The 13787-nt window shown below is 43.3% G+C and overlaps 1 protein-coding gene across 2 annotated transcripts in view; it reads right to left on the reverse strand.

The window, feature by feature from the left end:
• The window catches only part of CIAPIN1 (cytokine induced apoptosis inhibitor 1), a 19243-nt gene continuing 5456 nt past the window's right edge, over positions 1–13787 (reverse strand). The window contains exons 2-9 of one of the 2 annotated variants that reach the window (XM_054455005.2): positions 12551–12762; positions 10956–11108; positions 8452–8528; positions 5850–6018; positions 4303–4376; positions 2967–3082; positions 2071–2152; positions 1–1094 (exon numbers count right to left, since the gene is read on the reverse strand). In XM_054455005.2, coding sequence (XP_054310980.1) covers positions 984–1094; positions 2071–2152; positions 2967–3082; positions 4303–4376; positions 5850–6018; positions 8452–8528; positions 10956–11108; positions 12551–12707 — 939 coding nt within the window. In that variant the 5' untranslated portion in view covers positions 12708–12762 and the 3' untranslated portion in view covers positions 1–983. The remainder of the gene's footprint in view (positions 1095–2070; positions 2153–2966; positions 3083–4302; positions 4377–5849; positions 6019–8451; positions 8529–10955; positions 11109–12550; positions 12763–13787) is intronic. The other variant, XM_054455007.2, reaches the window with a different exon arrangement.

Consider the following 13787-nt stretch of genomic DNA (forward strand, 5'->3'; position numbering starts at 1 on the left):
TACCAATGAACACTTTTATTTACTGGTAAAATATAAAAATCCAGGTCTCTTAAATCCACACAATCTCTCCAAATATTGGGCAAGATTGATTCCAAGTCCGTACGGGTGGGTAACAAGAACAAAGGGGTCTCTGCTCAGAGAGACGTATTGTCGTTCAGAGTTCTGCCCTGCTTCCCTCTAAATGCTCACCAACCTGGGCTCTTCTAAAGTGGGCAGACAGGCCCTATTCTAAGCGTAGGAATAGCCCCATTTGTGTGTGATACTAAGTTCCTCCAATGGTCCAAACTGAGCATGGATGACTATCCAACATCACACACAAATGCACATCCCCTCTCTTTACAAGACATGCAGAATCTCAAGATATGTCAAGATATGCAGCAAGTTTAATACCTGAAGGTTAACATAAATGACAACAGGACACAGATGCAATGCTACAGTAAAATGTGGTTGGGGATGGAAGGAGGCAGAGGGACACTGGATATCATTACAGCAACCAGTGAGTGAGCCCTCTGGTGCCGAGGAGGTTGTGAGACACTTGACTCGTGTCACAAAGAATGGAGTAAACTAACAACTCTGAAAGACAGGCAGGTGGCAGCATTGCTGAGATGAGACTTGAGGCAGGGGTCTGCAGCTCTGTCACAGAGTGTTAATGCTCAAGGATGCCTGGGCTCAAGAGCGTTCTGGTCAGCATTTTAACATCAGAAGAAGGGCTTCTTCAGGACACGCTCCCTTCTCTTAACATGAGGTGAAGAAACCCATCCCATTCTGAGTAACCGGGCCTCATAATACCTTGGTCTTTTGATACACAGCAGCACTACACACCACTGCGCCCCCCAGCCAGCTTCACTCTGTCTGCTAAGCACCCACTCTGCAAATAGATCTCAGAGTGAACAAATCCAGAGGAGGTGGGAGGAGCCACCGTGGTGCGATGTGAGGGACAGGAGTTGGCTGGAGGAGCAGATGGGTCCCATGTCAGGAAACTCCTAGGCATCATGAAGATTGCTATCGCTCAGAAGCACCTTTTCCCCAGGTTTGAAGGCTGGCATCCCAAGGTAGGGGCAGCTGGCACAGCGGAAGGCATCGCCCAGGTAGCACTGGAGAGAGAGAATGGGGAAGCCAAGGGTCAGCTTATCCCAGGCATACCAGCCAGAAGAAAGAAACGCCTAATTTCATAATGTGGCCACAGTGGCCTGAAGGAAACGGCTGAGTGTGTTTGCAGGTCCAATTGAGAACAAAATACTAAGTTTTCAAGATTTCTGGTTTCGTGAAAAACTATAGTCATGAAAAGTTCCCTAGGAGGCCATAGTTCTTTTTTTTTTGTTTTTGAGATGGAGTCTCCCTCTGTCACCCAGGCTGGAGTGCAGTGGCGCGATCTCTGCAAGCTTCGCCTCCTGGGTTCCCGCCATTCTCCTGCCTCAGCCTCCCGAGTAGCTGGGACTACAGGTGCCCACCACCATGCCCGGCTAATTTTTTTGTATTTTTAGTAGAGACAGGGTTTCACCGTGTTAGCCAGGATGGTCTCGATCTCCTGACCTTGTGATCCGCCCTCCTCGGCCTCCCAAAGTGCTGGGATTACAGGCGTGAGCCACTGCACCCGGCCTTTTTTTTTTTTTTTTTGAGATGGAGTCTCCCTCTGTCACCCAGGCTGGAGTGTAGTGGTGCGATCTCAGCTCACTCCACCTCCCAGGTTCAAGTGATTCTCCCGCCTCAGCCTCCGGAATAGCTGGAATTACAGGCGTGAGCCACTGCGCCCGGCCATAGTTCTATATTCTATGCAGTTCAAAACACAACCAACTTTAGCTAAATGTCTAACCATCAGGTCCCACTCTAAAGTACAAAGAAATGGGCCAAAAATAAAGAGCAACAAGACCCTCCCCGACCAGCACAAGCACGCTAACCCACTCTCACTCTCAGGAAACAGCCTCTCTCCCCATTACTACCTATGTTCATGTGCTCACGCATTCGTCTGTTACTAAAATATTTGAGGTGGAGCTTGTCTGTGTTTAGTTTAGAAGGAGGTCTAATCCCCCTGGGGGTTTGTGAATGCTGAGGAATGATCCTGATATTTACGTTTCCACAAGCTGACTTGGGTTGGGAGCTCATCTGTTCCCTTGACTTCTGTTTTTCCAGTTCTTCAGCAAGGCCACAGGTGCTGTGGGAAAATCAGTTAACTAATGAACGAGAATTGTCACTACCCAGAAATCCCAAATCCTAACAGTGCCAAAATGTGCTTTAAGCCTTTTCTCTTCACACCAGTGTCGTAACTCAGAAGCCTATGGGCCAGGCAGACAGCAGCAATGTGAGAGGCTGCTGAGGGAGACAGAAGTGGGAGGAGGATGAGGGAAGTACCGTGTGTGCTCTGTCTACAGAGGGCAGCCACTACTCAGCTTCAGCCAGTTATCATGCTGGGGAAAGTGGACCCAGTTTGCCATATTTTCCAAATTCAAGAACAGAAGGGAAAAAAATCTGTGTTTTTCACTTGAAATTTCTTGATTTGTAAATGCTGGCAGCTTTTACATTTAAAAAACACTGATGATTAACACTGATGACGAACACCATTGATTAACTTTCTACAATCCTTCCCATCCATTTATAAAAACAAATGTGAAGACACCAAGGTCTCGCTCTGATGCCCAGGCTGGAGTGCAGTGGCACAATCGTGGCTTACTGGTACGGTTTTGAGGGAGAGTGAAATTAGATACATGGCACAATTACGGCTCACTGCAGCCTCGACCTCCCAGGCTCAAGTGATCCTCCTGCCTTTGCCTCCCAAGTAGCTGGGACCACAGGCACATACCACCATGCCTGGCTAATTTTTCTTTTTTTTTAAAATTATTTGCAGAGATGGTCTCCCTGTGTTGCCCAGGCTGGAAAATGTATATTTTAAAAATAATACAGCACCGCGATGACTTGAGCATGAAGCCACTGGAGGCAGCATGGCAGGCTTCAGTCACCCCAGCACTCACCAGTTCTTACAGGCCTTCCTCTTTTTCCCTTCCCCACAAGAAGCAGCACGCAGGGAAGCCGGATCTGGCTTCTTCAAATCTTCTGGATCCAGCAGCTCATCTGAGTCAATGAGATCCTGGAGAGTGTTCAAAGCAATGAGTGATACAGTCGTGGTCTCTGCTAATGAAAAGTTAAGTGACCACAGGCTTCCAGAGGAAACTTAGAGTCCAGGGTAAAGAAGGTGTCCACCCTGTCCTCCTTTTGGTTGATCATCACATTCAACCTGACCACATGCTCAAGAGGCCAACGGTGAGTTAAACTACATCCACAGAAGATGCACTAGGATGCGAAGGAATTAGAAACAAATTTACATGAGAAAAAGCTGTATGACTGGTCAGCAATGTGTAGAGAATATACACATGTTGGGGGTTGGGGGCAGGAGTGGGGAGAAGGGAGGGAACAGGCAGAACAGAGAGAGAGAGAAGTGTTTATGAAGAGTCATGCGAAAAAGGGAATAAAATATCTTTTACATAATCCCAGATAAAAATCAAATAATTATATATACCTTTATGTAATTCTTTGCAAATGTGTAGACACTTAGTCTGTAAACCCTATGAGAGCATGAACTTCACTTATTTTGCTCACTACTCTAACTTCAATAGTAGAGGTGTAGAAACGAAGAACTTTATTACAGACACGGCCCATCAAAGATGGAAAATAGTGCTTTTTAAAGCATAGAACAGTCAGCAACTTGCCCAAAGGTGCCAATAAAACTATTTAAGCTGACAAAATCTTTTCAGGTTTACACATGCCCACAAGAGTTTTCAACATATCATATGAAGTGAGAACAAGAAATTATGTGGGGAAAAAGAGATGCTAAAAAATTTAAAATGCCACCAACATGGCCGAGTGCAGTGGCTCACACCTGTAATCCCAGCACTTTGGGAGGCCGAGGAGGGCGGATCACGAGGTCAGGAGATCGAGACCATCCTGGCTAACACGGTGAAACCCCGTCTCTACTAAAAACACAAAAATTGGCCAGGTGTGGTGGCACATGCCTGTAATCATAGCTACTTGGGAGGCTGAAGCACGAGAATCGCTTGAACCCAGGAGCAGAGATTGCAGTAAGCCGAGATCGTGCCATTGCACTCCAGCCTGGGCAAGAGAGCGAGACTGTCTCCAAAAAAAAAGCCACCAACATGGAGTTTCCTTCTAAATCAAAGATGTGACAGGCACAGTCACAAATTTGGGCTTTAAATACGTTCACACCTACAAGTCCAGAAAGGTCACTATAGCTGTTCACACCCAAACTGGGGCCTGAAAGAAAGCAATCAAGTGACAATGCTGCCAGCTCACCATGCTGTCATCCTCCATATCGTTGGCTGAAAGGGTCCACAGCTTGGCAGCAGCAGGGTCCACAGCAGGCTTCACTGAGTCCAAGCAATAAAAGAAAAAACTCCATAAACACAGTCAGAAACTATTAATTACAAACATACGTAAATCCTTTCTGCTGTGTAGAAGACAACACACTGGCCTGGGAGGCAGAAGATGTGGGTTCAAAGTCCAGCTCTACCCCTCTGAGAGGTCTGACCTTGGGCCAACCACTTTCTGATAGTTACAGAAGTCACCATTTGCTAAGCTCTTGCTTTGTACCAGGCACCATATTAAGCACTTATATACATTATCTAACTTAATTCTGCTGACAACCTTATGAGGTAACTATCTGTCATCCTAGTTTTACCGCTGAGGAAACAGGTTTAGACACTTAGGCTGGTTCCACAGGCTGCAAAGCCTGTCTGATGCTTTTAACCTCCATTCCATATTGCTTCCTCCTCGATACCTTAGTTTCCATTCTATAACATGAAGCTAAATCGTACTTCCTATGTTACTGCAGGTGTTTTGAGGATTAAATGAGAAACGTGTCAAAACCTTCAAAAATAGCAGAGGTTTAGCCTCATGTAAACCTGCTACATACAAGAAAATAGGCTCTAGAGCTGCTGGTGGCAAGGTAACACCATCAGTGGCAGACAAACCTCACACCTCCTGGTTCTCTGTCTAGTCAGAAGAATGCAAGGAAGAGCCAGAGAGCTAAGGCTCGGATGCAGTGTGGGCAAATCCTCGCAGGCCCTTGGGGTAAGAGTACTCTCTAGTGATCATTGTCACAGCTGGATGCTCATACCTTCCACAGGGCCAACTGTTCTAAGCTATTCCTACCCATTCTGGAACCATGAATCAAAAGGTTAGATTCCAAAGGATTTCTTGAAGATTTAGGTTAGACAGTCAAAACCGTACAAGTGGGGATGTACCAGTAAATATCTGTAAATGTCTGCATATCTCACAGCTGGGTCAATTCAGGCATTTAAAAATAGTGATAGGAAGGATTAGGATGGGGCAGTGTATGTGTGTGTGTGTGCGTGCGCGCGTGTGCTTGTACACAATTTTCTAGACAGAAGAAACATAGTTTTATAAGTGTCTTAGCATCCTCAAAGTAAGAACAGCTGATTTTCCTGGCATGGGGAAAAAAGCACATGAGAACAGGAACAGGGCACTCTCATCCACCACTACCACTACACTGTGAGGTCTTCTGAGGATAAATGTTAACTCTGGGACCTGGAAGGACCTCATTAATTAAACTGTGTGACTCAGTCCTGTAGAATTAGGAGGCCTCGGTATCTTCTGGTGCAGAAGAAGGAGCTAAACTAGATAATACCTATGTATTATTTCAGTTTTGGATCCTAATATGCCCATGATAATAGTACATTAAGTATTCTTCTATGTGGAAATGGGAGAAATCAAAGGACTAATCCTCTAAAAATATCACCATCTCATTTATTGCTGGCTCAATTTCTAACATGTCCCTCTAAGCCCATTCAAACAGAAGAATGTCCCTAGGCCAGCCTTACCTGAAGGAGAAGACTTCTTGGTGATGGAAAGCTTAAGCTGCCTAGAAGAACCCACTTCAAAGTTTGGTTTTTTGCCTGTGATCTGAACAAACAGTAGGTTGTCACTTTCATGACCAAGGTGTTCTCGAACAGACCGTACTTCCTCAGGGGTTAGGGGCTCCCGCTGCAGCTAGAATTCAAGACATCAAACGGATTAGTCCACCCTCCTCTATAAAATGGTTTACTATGTCTACCTACACAGGAGTTAAAGACTCATTTCTCTGTATTAAGGATGTAACAGTGGATGGTAACAGATATCACTTTATGCCTCACATTCAGTTTCTCACTGATCAGAACCCTAGAGTATAACCTTTGTCTGCATGTTTACTTGGAGCCTACCCCTTGGAAAATGTAAAAGTACTTAAAAAATATTAGGGATGAGGCATATGCTAGTTATTTGGGATGTAATATAATTATGAAAATGAACCAGATGTGGTCCTACTGTGTAACAGGAAAGAACGCCCACAATGAAGACAGCAGAAATTTATATCCCAAAAGAAAAAGGGGGAGGAAAATCCTTTCCATGTTCCTTGGGATAAAGTAGCAGAGAGTAAAGGTAGAAAAAAAGGGTCAGGTTGCCACCTCTATGTCCAATAATTATAGACTGGTTACATAAATCATAGTCCATCTATTGCAATGGAATACTATTACATCATTAATACGAATGAAGGGAAATACACTGAAGTAGGTAAGTGTCTATGATATCTAAGGGTGGGAAAAAAGCTGGTGATTGAACAATGTATACATATGATCTTATTTAAATTTTAAAAAAAGTATGTGCATGTAGATTCTTGTAAATACATGGGAAAAGGTCTGAATGGACATACGAAAAGGCATTGGTGGCTTCCTCTGGGGAGGGAAGTGTGAGCAAGAAGTGGGATGTCACTTTGTATTCTGTATGCTTTGGTGTAAAGTGAATTTTTATGAGGAGTCTGATGTAGTTTGGATATGTGTCCCCTCTAAATCTCACGTTGAACTTTAATCCTCAATGTTGGAGGTGGGGCCTGGTGAGAGGTGACTGGATCATGGGGGCAGATTTCTCATGAATGGTTTAGCACCATCTGAATTCTCATGAGATGTGGTTGTTGTAAAGTGTGGCACCTTCCCCACCCCGACTCTTCCCCTCTTTCTTGATCCTGCCTTTGCCATGTGATGTGCCTGCTCCTGCTTCACCTTCTGCCACAAGTAAAAAGTTCCTTGAGGCCTCCCTAGAAGCCAAGCAGTTGCAGGCCCGTGCTTCCTGTACAGTCTGCAGAACAGCGAGCCAATTAAACCTCTAGTCTTTATAAATTATTCAGTCTTAGGTATTCCTTTACAGGAACAGAAGAATGGCCTAATACACATTCCTTATTTTAAAATCAAGCACACAAAACCTTAAGCTAAAAGGAAAAATAAGAAAGGGTTGGCATAAAGAATCTAAGGCCTGGCAGGACACAGTGGCTCACGCCTGTAATACCAGCACTTTGGAAGGCCGAGGCGGGTAGATCACCTGAGGTCAGGAGTTCGAGAACAGCCTGGTCAACACAGCGAAACCCCATCTGTACTAAAAATACAAAAAATTAGCCAGGTGTGGTGGCGCATGCCTGTAATCCCAGCTACTCGGGAGGCTGAGGCAGGAGAGTTGCTTGAACCCAGGAGGCGGATGATGCAGTGAGCAGACATCGTGTCACTGCACTCCAGCCTGGGCAACAGAGCGAGACTGTCTCCAAAAAGAAGAAAAAAATTAAAAAAAAAAAAAGAATTTAAGGCCCTACATCATGTAAGAAATAACAGGCACAACAGCTATCACGCTGTAACATTTACCTCTCCCACGTCCAAGAAAATTTTAACATCAAAGAGTGTAGAAATATAAATACTTCTGCTTAAACATTTCCACTGAATTGTCAGAAAAGGAACTTTGCCCCCTAACCTATTCCAGCCTCCCACCAAAAATGTGAGGCTGAACTAGGTGGCAGTGTTCACCCAGGCCTAGGATTCGGGTGTACTGAGAGGTGGGTGTTGGAAGCAGCAGAGCTGCTGCTCATGCCCCTCAGCTGTCACCACCACTAAACTAGTACCAAGGAGACAAGAACAAACCCCAGCCCACATGGGCCAAGCTGAGTCTCTTTGAAGTTGATTATTCTCACAAGTTTTTGTTTGTTTGTTTGTTTTTTGAGACAGAGTCTCGCTCTGTCGCCCAGGCTGGAGGGCAGTGGTGTGATCTCGGCTCACTGCAAGCTCCGCCTCTCAGGTTGACGCCATTCTCCTGCCTCAGCCTCCCGAGTAGCTGGGACTACAGGCGCCTGCCACCAGGCCCGGCTAATTTTTTTGTATTTTTAGTAGAGACGGGGTTTCACTGTGTTAGCCAGGATGGTCTCGATCTCCTGACCTCGTGATCTACCCGCCTCGGCCTCCCAAAGTGCTGGGATTACAGACGTGAGCCACCACGCCCGGCCGATTCTCCCAAGTTTTGTCCTTTGAAGCATCATGTATCTTACATGCACAGCATTTCTTGTTTCCTAGTTCTAAGCAATACTGATTACCTCACCTGCAGGGCAGCAAAGAAAGTTGTCTACAGACATACCTCTTTCACTTCCACAAGACCAGAAAGAGTCAGGCCTGAACACAGCTTAGATGCTGTCTTCACTTTGCTATTGTTATCTGCCAAAAGGAAAATCCCAATTAATAGCTTTATAGGTCAAAGTAGGAAAAATAATGAAGGCTCAATCCTATATGGGTTAGCAGGCATTCAAACAATAATAACCAGGCAGGTGTGGTGGCTCATGTCTGTAATCCCAGCACTTTGGTAGGCTGAGGTGGACAGATCACTTGAGGCCAGGAGTTCAAGACCAATCTGGCCAACATAGCAAAATCCCATCTCTACTAAAAATACACACACAAAAATAGCCAGGCGTGGTGGCACATGCCTGTAATCCCACCTACTTGGGAAGCTGAGGCACGAGAATCGCTTGAACCCGGGAGGCGGAGGTTGCAGTGAGCCGAGATTGCACCACTGCACTCTGGCCTGCACAACAGAGTGAGACTTGATCTCAAAGAAAAAACAAAAATAAAATAATAACCTATTCTGTTTAACGTACAGATGGTCCCTGACTTAATGATGGTTCTACTTACAATTTTTCAACTTTTATGATGGTGTGAAAGTAATACTCATTCAGTAGAAACTGTACACTTCAGTTTTCAGTAAATTACATGAGATACTAAGCACTTTATTATAAATAGGATTTGTGTTAGATGATTCTGCCCAACTGTAGGCTAATGCAAGTGTCCTAAGCATGTTTAAGGTAGGCTAGGCTAACCTAAGCAATTATGTTTAGTAGGTTAGATGAATTACATGCATTTTCATCTTAATAGTATTTATCAGGACATAACTCCATTGTAAGATGAGGACATCTGTATATATATTTTAGTGATACTATTTTTGAGACAGGGTCTCACTTTGTCACCCAGGCTGGAGTGCAGTGGCATGATCTCGGCTCATTGCAGCCTCGACCTCCCAGGTTCAAGCAATCCTCCTGCCTCAGCCCCAACCAAGTAGCTGGGGTTATAGGTGTGCACCACCACACCAGGCTAATTTTTGTATTTTTTGTAGAGACAGGGTTTTGCCATGTTGCCCAGGCTGGTTTCGAACTCCTGGACTCAAGCAACCCGCCTGCCCCTGCCTCTCAAACTGCTGGGATTACAGGTGTGAGCCACTGTGCCTGGCCATAGTGATACTATTCTAATTTGACAAATCCTTTTTGTTGTTCGAAGTGTTTTTACCTAAGCTTTTAAATGTTACAATTCCATTATTATTGTTTTTTATCACTCTTTGCTTCTTGAAACCCCTTCCAGAGGTTGTGAGATAATGACTATGAAAAAAGGCTTATGAACTGCAAAGTGCACAGAAATACAAATATTCTTTCTGAATAGTTCTTTTTTTCTCTCTGTATAGTTCTGACTAAGACACTACATTTAGTCATGTAAGGTTTAAATTCCCAGCAAAGAATGCTGATTTATACGACACATAAAACAAAGTTCTATTTCCAAATAAACAATGAACACCTTTATACATTTCAAAATACTTTCATTTCTATTATTTTATTTGATGAAATTGTTATGTTTTGACTGAAAGTCTAGTGAAAAATATTAAAAATCCAGACTTGAATCACTCTGACAGCTATACTACCAATCAAAAAAGTTTTTACTTCATGAACACTGTCATTAGTTTCACGTGAATCAATAATTACCACATCATTCCCAGGGTTCAGCCATTATTTTTAAACTTTTTATTTTGAAATAACTATAGATTCACAGTAAGTTGGAAAAAAGAAAAAAAAAAAGTTCTGTATATTATGGAGGTCTTCACTTCGTCTCTCCCCACAGTTAACATCTTACCAAATTATAGCATGATATGAAGACCAGGAAATTGATATTGATGGTCCACACAGCTTTTTCAGATTTCATTTCTTTTATATGTACTCGTTTGGCAGAGGGCGGCTATACAGTTCTATGTAATTTTATTACATGTGTAGATTTGTGTAACCACCACCACATTCCGAACATAGAATTGTTCTATCACCACAGGAACCCTCATACTACCCCTTTATAGCTCCACACATCCCTTTCCTCCCACTTCTAACCTCTGGCAAACTCTGATCTCCACTGCCATAATTTTGTTATTTCAATAATATGAATGGATTTGTACAGCACAGAGCCTTTTGAGATTGGCTTTTTTCACTCAGCTACTTCCCTTGATATCCATCCAAGCTGATGTACACATAGTTAGCTTGTTCCTTTTTATTGTTGCATCACTTTCCATATTATGAACATATCAAAGTTTATTCACCTGCAAAAGGACCCATTTTTAGATGGCAGTTTCCTTCTATTTTATTACATAATGAGTCAGCCAAAGATTACAATTTCTTCAGATATGTTGCTTCAGATTTTAACAATAATTTATCCTCAAGGAAAAGGTTTTGCTACAGGAATACTGATCTCCCAATGCTACCTCCTGCTCACGAAGATGCAGCACACATACTCAAAGACTCAACCCTGTCAAACATGTTTTTCAAGTGAAGATCTCCTTACCTACAGCTGTCTCTACTGGCTCTTTCAGAAAAAGACATCCACCAGGCCGAAGGATCCGGGCGATTTCAGCCAAAATCTCAGCACTGTGCAGAGTGGTGCTTCCCGGGACTAAACCCGACAAAATAATGTCAAAGCTGGATTCTTTGTGGGCAGCTGAAAAGAAGAGGACTCTAATTAGCAATCTCCTGAGCCTGGGACAATCTCCTGGTCCCTTCCAACCCCCAACAAAAGCTACAGACCTCACCCTGAGACAATGGACACCACTTGATATCCATCCAAGAAGCTGGATGAATAGTAAGTGTTTTAAAAAAACATGGAATAGCTACCAAGAAAGAAGAACATACTTATGGAAATCATCAACTACACTCCTAAGCTCAGTGTATCTCTGCTGCAGGAAGTCAGGGACCCCAAACAGAGGGACCGGCTGAAGCCATGGCAGAAGTATATAAATTGTGAAGATTTCGTGAATATTTATTAGTTCCCCAAATTAATACTTTTATAATTTCTTACGCCTGTCTTTACTGCAATCTCTGAATATAAATTGTGAAGATTTCATGGACATTTACCCCTCCCCCATCAATACTCTTGTGATTTCCTATGCCTGTCTTTACTTTAATCTCTTAATCCCATCATCTTCATAAGCTGAGGATGTATGTTGACTCAGGACCCTGTGATGATTGTGTTAACTGCACAAATTATTTGTAAAGCATGTGTGTTTAAACAATACGACATCTGGGCACCTTGAAAAAAGAACAGGATAACAGCAATGTTCAGGGAACAAGGGAGATAACCATCAGGTCTGACTGCCTGAGAGCTGGGCGGAACAGAGCCATATTTCTCTTCTTACAAAAGCGAATAGGAGAAAGATCACTGAATTCTTTTTCTCAGCAAGGAACAGCCCTGAGAAAGAGAATGTGTTCCTAGCGGGAGGTCTCTAAAATGGCCACTCTGGGAATGTCTGTTTTATATGGTTGCAGATAAGGGATGAAATAAGCCCTGGTCTCCCGTAGCACCCCCAGGCCTATTAGAACGAGGAAATTCCCACCCAGTAAATTTTAGTCAGACCAGCTGTCTGCTCTCAAACCCTGTCTCCTGATAAGATGTTATCAATGACAATGCGTGCCTGAAACTTTATTAGCAATTTTAATTTCGCCCCAGTCCTGTGATCTTGCTCTGCCCCCATCTGCCTTATTTTATTGCCTTGTGAAGCACGTGATCTCTGTGACCCACACCCTATTCGTACACTCCCTCCCCTTTGAAAATCACTAATAAAAACTTGCTGGTTTTGCGGCTTGGGGGGCATCACGGAACCCGCCGACATGTGATGTCTCCCCTGGACACCCAACTTTAAAATTTCTCTCTTTTGTACTCTTTCCCTTTATTTCTCAGACCAGCCAACACTTAGGGAAAATAGAAAAGAACCTATGTTGAATTACTGGGGGTGGTTCCTCCGATATATCTCAACTGAAAAACAACAGGGTGACCAGCCACCACTATCACAAGCCACCCTAAACGAAAACTCAGATATCAAGGAACCACAGAAATGCAACACTCCCACGGAAAGCCTCATAAAGACAACATGGGTGGGTACTTACATTGCAACAGCTGGTTGATGTTTTCCACAGACACGCGGCCCTCATTGCCAGTTAACACTTGAAGCTTATCCACCAGACCTTTCAGAGCCTCCACTGGGGATGACTTATCCCAGACCACTGCCACAAACTGGCCAGCAGAGATCCCAAAATCTGCCATTCTTGCGGTGCAGTACTGACGGACCTAAAAACTGCTGGCCAAAAGAGAATCAAGACTGGGCAGAGACAAAGTGCAATTTAATCCATGAGATATCATAAAAAATGATTAGAATCCCAACCTAACTTGTAACTGCCCACTAGGGAATGCTGACAACATCAGAAACCCTACTGTATATTCTAAAGAGTCTGAATACATGAACCCCATTATCTCAAGTCTTCATAATCCCAACATTCCCAAAGAAGGCAGATAGCTTCCTTGGTGAGAATCCTGACTTGGAAGAGTCAAGAAAGGGGATTAGAGGCAAGTAAGAAGGTTGGAGGCAGAAAGACGATTTCCTCTTTGACCTAAGATAATTCAGCATGAACGGAATGGAAAACACACAGGACATCAATTAGGCAAAGTGTGACTCAGCAAGGAAGGCAAATAAATTGACAGAAATAACCCAACCACAGATTCAATGTTTTTAAAAAGAAACAACACATTTAAAATTTGCAAACTGAATACTGGTATTTTCCCTTTCATCAAAATATGAAAATTTAATTCCACTGAATCTGCAGTGATCAAGAATACTTACTATGTCTGTACCATTTAATATTAGCCAGACTGTTCAAAGCATCTTCTAAACATTATCTCAACTGAATCTCAGAACACCCTTAAACTATATTATCATTACCATTTTACAGTCTGGAAACTCAGGCAATTTACATTGCCCAAGTCACACAGCTAGTGAGTGCTACATGGATAAAGTGAGAGCTGGGATTTGAACCCAAATTCATCTGACTGTAAATCCCATGCTTTTAACCTATGGAAATTTCCCTCCATGGATCAACTTTCTCTTCCACTTGATACTCAGGTGAGTATATAATATGCTCACAAAGAAATTAGGTCAACTGATAGTACTCTACTCAGTTCCTCCTTTCTTTCTTAAACATTAATGACACCAGTTTCCAATTTAAAATAGCTCAAATAAATGAAACAAACAATTTGTGGTAGAGGGGTCAAAATGGATTAGTTTTATGTTGAACACTTCAGACTTCTGCAGAGGTGGCCAACTCAGTGGCAATCATGCCACCACAGATA

This window comes from Pongo pygmaeus, chromosome 18 (assembly GCF_028885625.2).
Source record: "Pongo pygmaeus isolate AG05252 chromosome 18, NHGRI_mPonPyg2-v2.0_pri, whole genome shotgun sequence".
Taxonomy (NCBI): domain Eukaryota; kingdom Metazoa; phylum Chordata; class Mammalia; order Primates; family Hominidae; genus Pongo; species Pongo pygmaeus.